The sequence below is a fragment of the Cervus elaphus genome, chromosome 9 (assembly GCF_910594005.1).
Source record: "Cervus elaphus chromosome 9, mCerEla1.1, whole genome shotgun sequence".
Taxonomy (NCBI): domain Eukaryota; kingdom Metazoa; phylum Chordata; class Mammalia; order Artiodactyla; family Cervidae; genus Cervus; species Cervus elaphus.
This window is the reverse complement of record NC_057823.1, coordinates 66,598,069-66,614,265: the sequence shown is the minus strand read 5'-3', so window position 1 is coordinate 66,614,265 and position 16,197 is coordinate 66,598,069. Positions and strand designations below refer to the sequence as shown.

Genomic DNA, 16,197 nt, shown 5'->3' with positions numbered 1-16,197 from the left:
TCCCCTCTCTGGGCTTTAGTTTCCCCAGGGTGGTCCCTGGACCTTCTGGATCAGAATCCCCAGAGAGCTGGATATGATGCTCTGGATATAATATTCCAGGCTCCCCCAGACTGGGAACCTGGACTCTCACTGGGGCAGGGCCCGGGAATCTGCATGCTAAACCTACTTTCCAGGTGATCTTTATGTCCCCTGCTCTAATATCTCCTAATTCCTCAGCAGTGAGATCCTGCCATCTGAAACACACCTACTCAGCAACTAACAAAATCCTGAAAAAGTATAAAATTCTGATGAGTGGGGAGAAAGCAGTCTGGTATTGGCTGAGTACATGTGATCATCCAGATAATAACAGCCTCTCAAGGATATAATTAGTGCCCTCGAAATTGGAATATGACTGTTTAATAATTTAAGTGAGATCATCAGGATTAATGAACAGCAGTTGAAATTAAATGTGGGACCATAAATCCCCAGAGACCTGTTACAGTGAGGCAATTATTTATGAACGGCATCCTGAAAAACAGGGGTCTGACTGAGGCTGAAGGCATTTAACTTAGCTCCTCCCATAAAGGCCATGACTTTTCTGCACTTATGGCAATCCAGGGTCTACATTCAAAGATGTCACCATCCAAATGTTTCATAAAGTATGTATTTGTGATCCACAGTCTTCTGTTCCTATATTCCAGTGTTTTCCAAATCTGAGCAGCATTTCAACTTATCAAAATAATCTGAGATACCTGTTAAGCATGCAGGTTAGGGGACTTCCATGGTGGTCCAGTGGTTAAGAGTTTGCTTTCCAAAGCAGGGGACACAAGTTTGACTCCTGGTTGGGGAACTAAGATCCCACATACTAAGGGGCAACTAAGCCCACGTACAAGGCACAACTGCTGAGCCTGAGTGCTGCAGCTAAGACCTAATGCAGTCATAAATAAATAACTAATTAGTTTTAAAAAGAATGCAGATTAACACAGATTATTGGGCCCACCCCATAACCACAGAATCAGTATCTCTGCTTATGGGTCCTGGTAAACTGTGTTTTAACAAGCTCCTCGGTTGGTGCCAAAAGGAATAAGAGTTAAGAAGTCTTACTTGAACCTAGCTGGAACCAGAGACCATGGGGGACACACTCCAGTTGTGGGCTACCTGCCTATGAGGTCACTTTCCTCCTTGGCCACCAGACTGGAAAGTTCTCCTCAGGGTTCTTTCCTTCTGTGGCAACCAGTATCCTCCGGGAAGTCTTTATGGCACTTTTTAGCTCTTTAGGCTCTTTCACATTCTGATTTCATCTAATCTCTACAGGGAGACTGTGAGGTGGATGGGGGTAGCTGAGTGCTCATCATCCTTGTTTCAGAGAACAGTGATGGTAACTCCCACCACCACAAAGGCATCATTACTAACATTACTGACCATTGACCATGTGCCAGGCCCTGCGTTATCTCACTTAATCCTCACCTGACCCACGAAAGGGAGGATGGTAGTTACGGCTTTGGGGTTGCGGGTGATGGAAACCCAGGCCCAGCTAGTTCACACAAGAAGACAGTGTACTGGCTCACGGGAGGGAAAAGGACAGGGGTGGAATGGGGCTCAGCTGGCACCACAGGCCGGCACCCTGGATGAATCACTGTGGCCATGGGGATGGGACAGCACTGGCCAGGTGGATTAGCGCCCTCAGCACGGCTGGGTGGCATTACTGACTGGCTGTCCCTCAGGATCACAAGGAATGAACAGTAGGCAAAGAGCAGTCCACCAAACTGACTACACCCCCGCCTTCCTTCAGCTCGAAAGGCCGGAAAGACAGGGTTTGTGTCTACAGCAGAGAATACTGGGAGTCAACTCTGCTCAGGAGGAAGGCTTATTTATAGGTCATCTTCATTCACTCATGAGCTAAAGTACTACCTCTTCTGTCATAAGGCAGCAGAAACATGTTTTCTGGGAAAGGTCAGGGCTGGTCTTTCCTCTCGCCTAGTTAAAACAAATCTGGCTGCTGTGGAGATTTCTGGGAAGGCAATTGAAAGTTTGAGTTTTCCACTAGCAGAGACTGGAGTGCCGTTATTATTTAGAATATTCTAGACCATATATTATGATGGCACATGGGGGAAAAAAATTAAGTTTCTTAGAAGACTGGGCAGAAAACAACCTTATAATTCCACCTGTTTTCATCCTCACTCCATATTATTAGCAAAGCCCAATAAATTCCATTCATTAACAGGCACAACAACAGAGGACTCCAATAGACAGTAGGAGTTATTAGTTGTTTTGAGATTCCTGGCTGCTCATAAACAATGTGGGCATCTCTGAAGAGGTCTGCATTTACAAAGCAAACAAATAAAATTATTTCTTTTTACCACTCTAGGAGGAGCAAGTCATTTGGTCTTTCAAGGAAAGAACCTGAGTGTATACAAGGATCCCAAAGGTTGAAAAAGGCAGTCTGCATCTGTTAATACTTTACAGGAATCAACATCCCTAAATAGCACAAGAGGAGAGAATGTTACTAAGGTTTTCCTATGCCTGTTTCTTTATTCTATACAATCATGCGAAAATTACATTTTCATGAGACTCTTCTATTTGAGATAGGAAAGCAGGAGAATAAAAAGAGAAAAAAGAGAAATGAAGCCTTCAATGCCCACGAACACAATATTGATTGACAGTGCTGCAATCATCTTTTAATTTTTGGAATAAATAAGAGACATATAAATGTGTGGATCTGGTCTTCCTGATCTTCAGAACTGTCAAGCATTGCCTATTTTGGGCTACGAAAATTGGTAACATTTTAAGCCTCCGGTGTTTACAGATCTGAAGGTGCCTCTGGATTCAAATCAAACCAAAATTGGCTCTGGAGCTGTGACTGCCTGATAAAGACGTGACTGAACCTTTCAGGGGCTGTAAGTTCTGCAAGGAAGTTGGGAAGAATTGCTTTAAGTATCTTTTGGCAATGAATCTATTTCACTGCTGGCCACCGGTCTGGTGTTGGGCAGCAGGTTAGAGTTAATGCCAACTTTTTGGCTGATTTGCTTCATTAACCTGCTAGAATCAGTATTATCTAGAGGAGCTGGCTAATATTTATGGAACCAAGCAGGACCCTATGGGGCCTTCCCAGGAGAGACCCCCACACCCCCACCGTGTCCTCCACCTGCCTCTTATTTGTAGAAACGTTATAGTCTCCCAGGCTTCCCCTGAGTCCCAAAAGGCTGGTTCAGGAGTTAATGATTAGGATTTATGAAGATGTAGAAAGTAAGAATACTTGCTGGGCCAAGAAACTGATAACACTTTAGACTATAAACCAACCACAGAGTCACTGAACTCCCAGTTCCCTGAAAGATATAGATAAACACCTGACACAGATTCCTAAGTTGCTTTTCCAGGAGGCAGATCCCCACCAGAAAACTGCTGACTGCAAGCGCAACCAGGCTGGTTGAAACCAGAAGAGGGGTGATGCTTGAAGCTTCATCTTGACGCCAGCCCATCTGAGAATTGTGCATGAGCTGACCATGAGCTGACCGTGTACCCCGCAGTTCCCTCCCTCACACTGCCTTCAAAACTTTTATCTCATAACTGTCATCTTGACGGTAGTCTTAGGACATTAGTCTATCACCTTCTCAGGTTGCTGGCCTCCTGAATAAAGCAATTTTTCTTTTTCTACCATCACTTGTCTCCCGCGTGTTGACCTTTTGAGTAGCAAGCAGAGGAACTTGAGCTGCATATCAGACCCGTCCAGTTACATTTATTGTGAATGAAAACAGCAGAACATACTTTTTAGACATATGAATGTGTATCAAATGTCATGACTGAGTACTTCATATCTTTACCAAGAAGATGTTGATTTTACCTAAAAGTTGTTTTATTTAGGGGGTGGGATATGGAGAGGAGGTGAATTCCTTGTACTTGGATTTAAATTTTCTACTAAAGCTTAATTTTCCCATTAGGCAAATAAATGTTGGCTTCTAAGAGGCTCCCCCCAAAATTAGGTATACTATGTTTAAATTGCTTACCACAGTGTCTGGCACAGTGAGTGCTGTGCAGGTGTAAGCAGCATTGTTACTATTGATGCTATTGCTTCTTCCCCTTTATAAGGCAGACAAAACCAGCCCTTTCAGCCCCCAGCTTACTGAGCTGAAAGAAGCTGACAGGAAAAGGACTTGGTTGGTTTGCACTTGATGAAGTTAAGTACTAAGGAACCTCTTACTTTTATTTCAGCCTCAAATCTCATCTCCCTTTAGACTCTGAGCAAATAACAATTCATGTCAGACCTAAGCTGGTGGAGAGGCCCAGAAGCTTTCTGAAGACAGACTATGACAGAAGGGGGGCAGCTCTGTGGCTCTCTCCTTGGAGATCTTATTCCAAGGACCTCCAATCACCTGCTTCGTTGGGTTTTGCTTCTCCCCCATTACGTTTTTAAGGGAACACCAAAACAGTGGAAAAGGTTAGACTTTAATCCTCACAAGAGAATCAGGAGAATATCAGCAATTTTGCACAGTTTTGCTGCGGCGAGTTTTTAAAATGTAGAAGGCTTGCCCACCTCAATAGAAGTATCACCTTTCTGAAAATATAACATAGCTATTTTCCACTACAGGAACCATTCTTTACCGAACATCAGAGCTTTTGATGCTTCAGAGGCAAGCAGAGGTATTTATTTGATTTTTTTTTTTGCTATCCCAGTAAATCATTTATACAGTGCTTGATTCATAAAATCCTGTGTATTTTTTTTAAGATGCACAAAATATCCCATAAACATATCAACTCTTGCATGCTGTGTTCTTGCCAGATAGCCACCAAAAGATTTACAGATTTCCCTCATTAAAAAATAATTGATGCTCTCTAACAGCTTTAATCTTCTTAGCAGTTTTCTCCTTTGGAGTCTGAGAGAGAAGCATTCAAGATGTTATATGAAAGGAGAAGAGGATAAGAAACCTGTGGATTTCTTAGTGGTAAGACACCCTAGAGACTAATACACGAGAAGTGTGATTCTAAAGGTTACAGAGTCCATTGTGGGAAGGATGGATACCTCCTATGAAATGGGATGACTAACCAGGAGGAGAGTCCTCTAAGGGCAGGTAAGCAGTCTAGGGCACCTCCCACCAATCTCTCAAAGCCTCAGTTTTGTCATCTGTAAGATGGAACTGCTTCCCAACATTTCACTTCTAGGGTGGCCAAGAGAGGGGACATGGGGCAGGCCGAAGTACGAATTCTTATGCTGCCCACACGTCCTGTTAATTTATGCTTCCCTCCATGGCGAGCTCTCAGCTACCGGCTGCCCTGCCAGGCAGGCCTGCAGCTCCCTGCTGCTCAGCCTGTCCCTGCATCAGCCAGCTCGGGAGGAATGTGGTGGAGACGGATCCATGTGTGCCCTCTGGATCAGCTTCTCCCAACAGTACACCTGATATTCTGGGGTTACGTGAACCCTGTCTCTATCTCACAACTGACTCAGAGGAGGAGAGATGTGACAGTCATTTTATAATGACAATGGGAAATGACTGTAGAAAATTGAGTGGAAGAAACCTGGATACAAAGTGAAACACGACTGTATGTCCACTACATAAAGCGTGTTGTAGAGGAACTAAACGTAGTTTCACATTGTGGATTATTATCGTCTAGCTAGTAGAAAACAGATGAGTTAGCACTATAGCTGTTGGCATGAGGGATATCTGTGATACATTACTGGGGGCAAAAAGGAGAGCAATGTGTACAGTTTGATTCCATTAAAAGGGGAAGAGAAGAAACCAGTGAAGATTAGGGGCAAAAGTTCTAGAGTCAGAATGCATGGTTTTAAAAAAAATTTTTTTTTAACTTCTTCCTTTTTATTTACATGCCTTTTAAAAAAATTTTAACTTTTTATCTTATACTGAAGTATAGGCATTCAACAATGTGGAGACCGTTTCAGGTGGAGAGCGAGGGAACTCAGCCATACACATACACGTACCCATTCTCTTCCTCCCAGGATGCATGGTTTTAAACCACAGCTCTGCCTCATTGATCTAAGCAGACTGGCCATTTACTTAACCTCCCTGTATCTCAATTTTCTCATCTGCAAAATGGGGATAAAATATTACCTATTTTAAGTAGAAAAAGGAGGTTTTAAGATCATGGAGTTCAGTAGCTTTCTCACTGGGAATGACAGAAGCCACACTAGTGCTGAAGTGATGAATAGGTGAATGCACTGAGCACAAATGCTCAATAAATATTTGTTTTTGTTACTACATGTTAGTATGATGAAGCAGAGTGGTCCAGAAGGATGCACACCACACTTACTGACATGGATTACTTCAGATGGGCTGTAAGAAGGTGGGGTGGGGGTGTTGGGAGGGTATGAAAAAGAAAATGGAGCTGAACAGAAACTGGGAACCAAAGAAGACATTCAGATGACAGATTATATGTTCAACAGCAAATGTCACAAGGAAGTGCAGATCCAAACAGTAAGAAACCATTACACACCTGTGAGACTGGCAAAAATCCAACACACTGGCAACACCAAACGTGGACAAAGATGTGGGGCAACAAGAACTCATGCTCACTGTTGTGGGAATGCACCCTGAAGACAGTTTGGCAGGTTCCTACACTAAACATATTCTTACCGTATGATCCAGCAATCACCTTCCTTGGTATTTAACTAAGTAAGCTGAAAACTTAAGTACACACAAAAAACCTGTACAATGATGTTTACCTACCTGCCTCCTGCGAAACCTGAATGCAGGTCAAGAAGCAACAGTTAGAACTGGACATGGCACAATGCATTGGCTCAAAATTGGGAAAGGAGTACATCAAGGCTCTATATTGTCACCCTGTTCACTTAACTTGTATGCAGAGTACATCATGCAAAATGCCAGGCTGGATGAAGCAGAAGCTGGAATCAAGACTGCCGGGAGAAATATCAACAACCTCAGATATGCAGATGATGGCACCCTTATGGCAGAAAGTGAAGAGGAACTAAAGAGCCTCTTGATGAAGGTGAAAGAGGAGAGTGAAAAAGCTAGCTTAAAATTCAACATTCAAAAAACGAAGATCATCCATCTGGCCCCATCACTTCATGGCAAATAGATGGGGAAACAATGGAAACAGTGACAGACTTTATTTTCTTGGACTCCAAAATCACTGAACATGGTGACTGCAGCCATGAAATTAAAAGATGCTTGCTCCTTGGAAGAAAAGCCATGACAAGCCTAGATAGCATATTAAAAAGCTGAGACATTACTTTGTCCACAAAGGTCTGCATTGTCAAAGCTATGGTTTTTCCAGTAGTCATGTATGGATGTGAGAGCTGGACCATAAAGAAGGCCGAGTGCTGAAGAATTGATGCTTTTGAACTGTGGTGTTGAAGAAGACTCTTGAGAGTTCCTTGGACTCAAGGAGATCAAACCAGTCAATCTTAAAGGAAATCAGCCCTGAATATTCATTGGAAGGACTGATGCTGAAGCTCCAATGCTTTGGACACCTGATACCAGGAGCCAAATCATTAGAAAAGACCCTGATGCTGTGAAAGATTGAAGGCAGGAGGAGAAGGGGATGACACAGGATGAGATGGCTGGATGGCATCACTGACTCGATGGACACAAGTCTGAGCAATCTCTGGGAGATGGTGAAGGACAGGGAAGCCTGGCGTGCTGCAGTTTATGGGTGCAAAGGGTTGGACATGACCGAGCGACTAAACAACAACAACAACAACAAAAATTCATAACTGCCCAAACTTGGAAGCTACCAAGATGCCCTTCAGCAGGTGAATGGATAAATAAATGGTGGTACATTCAGACAATAGACTATTATTCAGCACTAAAAAGAAATGAGCTACAGGGTATAAGAAGACGGGGGGACATTAAATGCATATTACTAAGTCAAAGAAACTAATCTGAACAGACTGCATACTGTATGATTCCAATTACATTAGACATTCTAGAAAAGGCAAAACTATGGAGACAGTAAAAAGGTTAGTGGGTGCCAGGGGTTAGGAGGGAGGGAGAGATGAAAAGGCAGAGCACAGAGGATTTTTAGGGCAGTGAACTACTCTGTATGATGTTCTAATGGTAGATATACATCATTATACATTTATCTAAACCCACAGAATATATAACACCAAGAATGCACCTTAATATAAACTATGGGTTTTGGGTGATCATGATGTGTTGATACAGCCCATCCATCATAACAAATCCACCCCTCTGATGCAGGTGTAGGACACTGAGGAAGATGTGGGTGTGGGGGGTATGTGTGCAGTAGGTGGAAGGGTGGATGGGAGCTCTCTGTGCTTTCAGCTTAATTTTGATGTGAACCCAAAGTTGCTCTAAAAAATAAGGCCTATTTAAAAATAACCACTGGGAGAAGCCTAAGTGTTAACAGTAATTGCCTCCAGGTGAGGAGGTGACAGACGGCTCTTTCTGCACTTTCCACATTTCCACCTTGACTTCTAGCCTGTGCTCACGCTGTTCCCTCTGCCTGGAACATTCTCCTTGCTCCCCTACCCTGAGGGGCAGTATCTACTCATCCCTTAGGATCGAGTTTAGCTGGGATTTTCTCCAGGAATTCTTCTCTGATCTTCTCCATGTTCAACAGCGCCTGGACCTCCAGCAAGGGGCACATGTTCCATGATCTTATGATGCTTACCCTGTGATCTTATGCTCCTTACCCTGTCTGTCTGCCCTGCTGGGTGTGATCCTTAGAAGAGATGTCTATTTCCTTCTCATTGTAGCCCCAGCACCTACTGCAGCGACAGGCATAGAGTCATTCCATGAATTTTCTGAATATGTGAATATGAATGAGATCAGGACAACTGTACAGAAACAACAAAATGAGCGGCAGAAAACTCAAGGTGAAAAGAACCTGAACAACACAGTGAAAGTGGGGAATGGCTATCCCGACAGTTGTGGCGGTCCTGGAAACAAACCAGGGCTGCGAGAGAGATGACAAGAAATGAGGAACAGACAGACGCTCATGGGCCTGTGTCAAGAGTGAGACGTTGCAGTGCAAATCAGGTCAGTGCAAGTGGATCTCCTTATGTGCATCTCAACAGGACTGGCCCGGTGTGACAGCGCAGGTAAGAGTTAAAAAGCTCATGGTGGAAAGAAGACCTTGGACCCTGGTCTCAATTTTGAGAGTCTCTACCACACGCATTAATGGGCCCCGCAATGTCCATATGCCCTCCAGCACCAATCACTGCCAACAATCCGTCAACAGTTCCGCAAATGCTTAAGAACCTCCTCTGAGGGAAACCTGTACTGTGTATGTTTTTGTTTGCTGCTGGGGAGCTGAGCTGGGGGAAATGATGTCAATGAGACCGTATCACAGACTTTTGTTTCTGCACCTCATCATTCCAGGAGGCACCCAGTTCATCCAAAGACAATAATGCCTTCTATGACTACATATCCTATTTTCTTTGGAAAACCCAATACTGTTTGGAAATAAGAAGGGGAAGGAGAATAGAAGGGAAAAAATGAACAAAGACCCTTTTTGTTTTTCCGAATAAAGATTTCCTATGCAGGCAGTGCAATCTGGAGGCAGGCCTGCCACCCTCCCCCCTCATCTCTTTCTCCCACTAGAGAAAAAGCACCTCTGTGTCCTCCTAATCCTCAAGGAAGCACCCACATTAGAGAAGCTTCTGGAGCCCCCTGTAAACTCCACAGCACTCTATTTGCAAGCAAGGCTGGGATGATTCCAGTCTGCCTTTGCTCTAGTCCCCAGTGCTGCCTGCACAAAGCTCTGGATCTTATTTCAAGAATTCATCTGCTCCAATTTTGTCTCCTACCCAAGGTCTCGACCCTCAGCTGAATTACAATTAGTTGCCCTGAGGATCCTGGAAGAGGCTCATTTCAGAGGAAAATGCCTTCTGCCAGGCAGAGCCAATCGAGCCCGTAGTTAGCATCTATGAATTTCAACTCTAAAGAACTGCCTCTGCTCACGTGGCCCAGAGAAATTTGTCTTTCACGATGGCCCATATGTGCCGTACTTTAGACAGGCTTCTCTATAATGCTGAAATTGTTTCTCCCAAATCTCATTTTTGAAACAATCACTGCTGAGTAAGTTTTCTTCCCAAGCTGCCTTGAGAATTTATTCTTAAAATAAGAAGAATTATTGCTTTTCTGAAGAACGGAGGTTGCAAACTCTGACAGCCAATGTGCAGGACTGAGGGGCGGGAGGTAAGAGTTCTCTTCTGGGTTCTGTGCCCAAGTCACTGAGAAAAAAGGGCAACAATCAAGGGGCCTCGGTTCTCATTCCCATCTGTGACATGGGACAGTGTTCATCTCTCTCTTACTAGGCTTTGGGAATGGTACTGCATTCAATTCATACTTCTGGTCTCTGGAGAAACAGATGCACTTGGAGAATGCCAGTCTTATAAAATTCACCTTTTCTTTCCCAAGTTTGTTTCATACAGAAGGTGAGGTGAGGGGGATAAGGCTGTATGGGGAACCTAGGTTCTTATCCCTCCTCTGCACCCAGCTGGCCACATGCTCTTGGTGAACTCGGTCCACTGCTCCAGGACTCAGCCTCCCATCTGTACAAGGAAAGGCTGAGTTACAGCTGTGATTTTCACACATTTTTAAGCAGCGGAGCTCCTCTTAGCAAACAGTTTTTCACAAATCAAGGACAGACCCTGCTAGGAGAGGTATGTGAACCCCACCTGCAGCTGCAAGGTTCTCCACAGCCCTCACAGTGCTCCCGGAGGCATCCCTGGGCCCCTTCCTGCATGGAGGCACGTGCTCCAAGCCAGGGTCTTCTCCCTCAGAGGTTGTCATCAAGGAAAAATGAGATAATACATGTTTCTGGCCCATAGAAGTGGTTCTTAAAACAGTGAATAGATGGGAAGACAATTTAGGCTGAAGTGGGACAATAGCACATTTGTTTAGTGTTTTACAATTTGCAAAGCCGTTTCACCCATGGAAAGGGGGAGACTGGACCTTGACGTCTATACATTTATCCCTGACTCCCCCTCTGACAAACCAGTCATAAACAATGTTAACAACAATAACGATAATGCCAGGGTTAAATGTTTATTTCTGATGTTCACTTTGTGCCATGTACTGTCCTAACCACCTCACATATATTAACCCATTTAATAGTCATGACCACCTAAGAGGTAGATTCCATTTCATTGATGAGGCAACTGAAGCAGAGAGGTTGAGTGACTAGGTAAAGGTCACAGAGCTAGTAAGTGCCAGGGCCAGGAGCAAAGCTGCAACTATTGCTAAAGAATGGTGCTACAGAGACACGGAGACCCACCTGCAGGAGATCTCGCAGACCTCACTTCAGGGACATAAATAAATCTCATATAATAGATGCTACTGTAACCATGGCAGAAGTGCTAAGAGACAGAGAAAGGAGCTCTGATAATTCACTCGTCAAACATGTATTAAGCACCTACTGTATGCCTAAGGAGCTGAGAATGTGTGATGAACAAGACTGACCGGGTGGACCCAGCTCTCAGAATGTGGAGTCCAGTAGGGTAAACATGCGACAGGTCCATGTTTATACATACAATGCTCACATGTTATACTTATTGGTATTTTAATTCTGCTGTGATAAGATCAAAGAAGGAAAATTAAAGGGCCCCCTGAGAATGAGTGTATGTCAAGAGTGAGGGAAGAATTAGAGGTAATAAGAACTGAACGTAAGATGTGTGTATGTTTGAGTATGTATACACGCACACATAAACACATATGCCAGGTAATTAGGGGTGCAGTATTAAAATGGGGTACAAGAAACTCAAGTTTTGATTATTCTGGATAATTCTGGATAAAAATAATATTATTTATTATTATTATTAGGCTCCTCTTCACTACTTGTTAGTGCCCCTACTAAAAGATGAGAAAAGGAAAGGGCTTCACTTGATTTTACTGCAAGTGGTAAAAGCTCTGATGCAAAGAATAAGCGTAAGACCACTGGCTGGAGGACAAATTCTTCTTGGATTTCATTTGTGGCTCCACCTCTGTGTCTCACAAACCCATGGGTGAGACTTAGTGAAGAGGCTCTACAGTGTGGTCTAGAGGTTAAGATAATGTGCGTGGGGCCAGGAAGACATGGTTTGTTCACTATGTTACCACCCAAGAGCTGTGGGACCAAGGGAAAGTCACTTAACCTCTATGAGTCTCAGTTTTCACATCTGTAAAATGGGATGGCAGATATTGTAGGTGGGTTGACCTGATGCCTTCTCTAATTCACTTTTCCTTTTCCTATCTCTACCATAAAGAGGCCCAAAATCAGAACACTCACCTTCCCAGCTACCCTTGCCGATATGGGTGCCCAAATGTCAGAGTTCTGGCTCAGAATCACTGGGGAGACTTTGCATTCTGAATAAGAAGGCAAAATCTTCAAAGGAAGAGGTTTTGTTCTCTTTGCCCTTCCTCCATCTTCTTGCCTGAAAGGTAGACTTCCCAGAGGAATAGCAGCCATTTTATGACCATGAGGATGGGGAAGCAGGAAGACAGAATAAGTCTTGTTCTCCAATGAAAGACCTGAGCAGCTGTGCCAACCCTGGACCTCTTTATGAGATGAATGAATAAATGAATAACCCCCTTTGTTGAGCTGTTAGCTAAATTTATCTGTTACTTGCAGTTTAATGCATTTTTACATTGATACAAACAGGATAAAAACAGAACCCACTTCCTGGTGACTGGTAACTACATCTCAGTTAGTCCCATGAAGTCAGTCCCAGGCTAAGTGAGATAACATGTGTTCCGTGCCAGGTTCACGGCCTGGCACGGAGCAAGTATCAGCACACATGGCCCATACACTAGTGCTGCTGAAGAAGGGAAAACCTGCCATCCCTTCGGCAAGTCACGGAGCAGAGCATGGAGGGTGGGAAGCTGGGTGAAAGGGGCCCTACCTCGGTCACTGAAGTCGTCCACGAGCACAATCTCGGCAATCAGCTCCGGGGGTGAGCGGTTCAGCACGCTGTGGACGGTGCGCAGGAGGGAGGACCAGCCCTCATTGTGGAAGGGGATGATGATGCTGGTGTTGGGGAGCGTCTCCAGGTAGCGTTTGCTTTTGCAGCTAGAGGGAGACACAGGAGATGAAGAGGACAGGTTCAGCTCTCAGGCTGCCCAGAGAACTCAGGCTGATGGTCCAGCTCACTGCAATTCCTGCTTCCTCTCCAAGCCTCTAGGGACTGAGGGAAAGCTGCGGACACCACGGTCACTTCAGAACTGTTTTCTGCTTGGCATCCCAGCATGCATAAACACACACATGTACACCCACATAGACACACACACACACACACGATCCCCCAGCTCTGTACATGAAAGTTACAAACAACAGCTCCCAGCGGTGAAGGAGCAGCCCTGGGGTCTGGTGTTTACACGCGCTAACTTGTTTGCACCTCAGCTGTGACAGGAACATGGCTGTTCGTCGCCATGATTCCATGTGGCGGCCAGCCCTTCCACAGCACTCTTGCCTCTTTCCCCACCCCTTGCACAAGTTCCTCTCCACGGAGGAAAAGCCATGTATCCATGAACTTGGAAGAATTAACTGGGTCTCCTCTGCTCTCCACCAGCCCTGTGGTAAGCCTGAGGGTGGAAGGCCCTGTTCCCTGGGCCTTTCATATCATGGTAACTCTCCAAGGAATTAACGTAGTTACTTAGTATCAGAAAATATCTAGCTGATGTTCAAACTTCCCTGACTGTTCTGTATCTTTTTAAAGCTGGTTGTTAAAACCAGGATCAAGACAAGGCTGAGGTAGGGCGTTTAGTTGATGTGTCTCCTAGTCTCTTTTCCCCACCCCTTTATTTTGTTTAGGAAACCCAGTCATCTGTCCTGGAGTATTTCCCACAGTCTTCATTTTGCTTTCTGCATTGCTGTAGTGTCTCTCAACTTGTTCCTCTATCTGCCCTATGTTGGCTCCTGTAAACTGGTAGTGGGAGCTAGAGGCTTGACCTGATTTGACGAGAATATTCTTTCTGGCAGCCTCTTCATGGGTACTCGTGTGTAGCAGAGAAGACCCAGCATAGTCAAAAATACATAAATTTCTACTTAGTCATGGTGCATAATCCTTATATGTTGCTTATATAATCCTTATATATTGGTTTGCTAGTATTTTGTTGAGGATTTTTACATCTATATTTATAAGGGAAACTGGTCTGGAGTTTTCTTAGGCTTTTGTCTGGTTTTACATTTTAACTCTTTTGCTAAAAATCAGGGTTCTTAGCATCAACATTACTAGGCTGCTTTTCTCTATAATATAATAATAGTTTTAGAAAAACAATACCAATATTATCGCTAACAACATGATGATAGAAAATTTAAGAATCTTCTTGTCTTTCATTTCTTTTCATTGTTCGGGTATGTTTCAACAGAGATACTAGAGATTTTCCCAGGGCCCAGAAAAGAGGAGCTGAAGACCAGGCAGGCCCAGAGGGAATGACAGGTCTCTGGCACAAGGAGTGGAAGTTGGGAGCAAGGATGTAAAAGGCTTTATGCAAGGGGGTTCCACAAGGCTGCTAAGAAGTTTTTTTTGGGAAACTTGTGACATCTAGGACAATGAACATAACAAGAAAATATCTCCTTTTGTATGCCACTGCAATCCACTGTCTAAATAAGCCAGGATCTCCTTGCAACTTACTGGTGGTCCAGTGGTTAAGAATCCATCTGCCAATGCAGGGGACATGGGCTCCATCCCTGGTCTGGGAAGATCTCATATGCCATGAGGCGACTAAGCCTGTGCACCACAACCTACTGAGCCTGTGTGCCTTAGAGCCCATGCTCCACAGTAAGAGAAGCCACTGCAATGAGAAGCCTGCACCGCAACTACAGAATATCCCCTACTCACTGCAACTAGTAAAAGCCCACACACAGCAACAAAAACCCAGCGTGGACAAAAATAAACAAATAAGTAGACAGTAAAGGGACTGGTAGATGGAGAGAGAGATGAATGTGTATGTGATAAAATCATTACAGGAAAGTTAATCACAGGATCTAGAGAGTAGAAACATGAGTGTCCTATGTGCAATTCTTTCAAGCTTTCCGTACGTTTGATAATTTTCAGAAAGAAGCGTTGGGAGGAAAAAACAGGTCAGGGTCAACGGTCTCCTTAGCTTTAAATCCTACCTCTGCTAGAGGCATCAAGGGAAGCTGGGGGGCGGGACAGGGCAGGACTGACCTTGTGGTGTCTGGCTGTGAGCCCAGTTTCAGCTGCATGGACAGGGTGCCCCTAATTCTGGCAGTCCAGTTTTGATGAACAGGTCAGTCTCTCTTTCTACTTGCAATCTCTGGACTTCTTTTATACCTCTTCCTGTTCATCCATCTGGCTGGACTGCTTTTATCAAGGCCCCACACAGCCTTCCTCCAACCCTTCCCCCACTTCTCTAACCCCTTTGATCATTTCAGCCAGCCTTCTGGGGAAACCTTCTTCAACTTCATTATGTTGGTCTTCACCAATAAAGGAAAGCATCTCTTCTTAAAAAGCCCTTTCCATTAATTTGTCTAAGTCCTCTGTGGCCAAGAAAGGCGCTATCTAGTTTTCTACAAAAGTTCCTGCCTTCCATCCAATTTCACAGGAGGCTCACTCGATTGAAGTAGGGTTGGAAGAGGGGTTAGCTGTAATAAACCGCCTGAAGTCCACGGAGAGAAATACAATAGAGCTATTACCCAGCAGAGAGCCCTGGCTTTCTTGAACCCCAAAGTTGGGCCCCACAGTCTATGGGTAGACACACCATCATATACTAAAGGAAGCAGACAGAGCCATAACAGACTAAATTCACTTCTAATTTAACCCAATCTGGAATTAAAGATTATTCAGAATTTAAAAAAAGGCTCAGACTTGATTATGTGCTTTTTTTAGCAGGGAGGGGTGGTTTACTCTTTTTCTCCTTCTTCTATTCACCTACTCATTTATTTACTAAATAAACACAAAACAGCATTTTGGCATGGGCACTCAACATTAGTTTGGTCCCAGTTTAGTAGAGTTTCTTGGTTTAAATAGAAAATTATGTGACATGTTGAAATGAATCTCTCCAGTATCCCACAGGAAACGTGGTTCCACGGACTTGCCCAGAGGCCACGTCCCTGCTGGGAGTTCATGGGAGAAGCCCCCATTCTCCTCAGATCGCAGCAGACAGAGGGGGAGTGGGGGTGGCAGGGAGGAGGAGAGAAGGCCATTCTGTGAAGTCCCCACCTTAGTTGTCCCCTTTAAGACCTGTCTGTGTGTTGTGTCTCAGGATCTCAACACTGGATAGTAGGGCACACCCGGTCCTTTTGTGTGTGATAAACAGAAGTATCCCTTCACCTGATGGC

General features: G+C 44.4%; 1 protein-coding gene across 2 annotated transcripts in view; it reads right to left on the bottom strand.

The window, feature by feature from the left end:
• The window catches only part of GALNT10 (polypeptide N-acetylgalactosaminyltransferase 10), a 215,968-nt gene that overhangs the window by 80,215 nt on the left and 119,556 nt on the right, over positions 1 to 16,197 (bottom strand). For both annotated transcript variants that reach the window (XM_043913369.1, XM_043913370.1), the window contains exon 4: positions 12,797 to 12,963. In XM_043913369.1, coding sequence (XP_043769304.1) covers positions 12,797 to 12,963 — 167 coding nt within the window. The remainder of the gene's footprint in view (positions 1 to 12,796; positions 12,964 to 16,197) is intronic.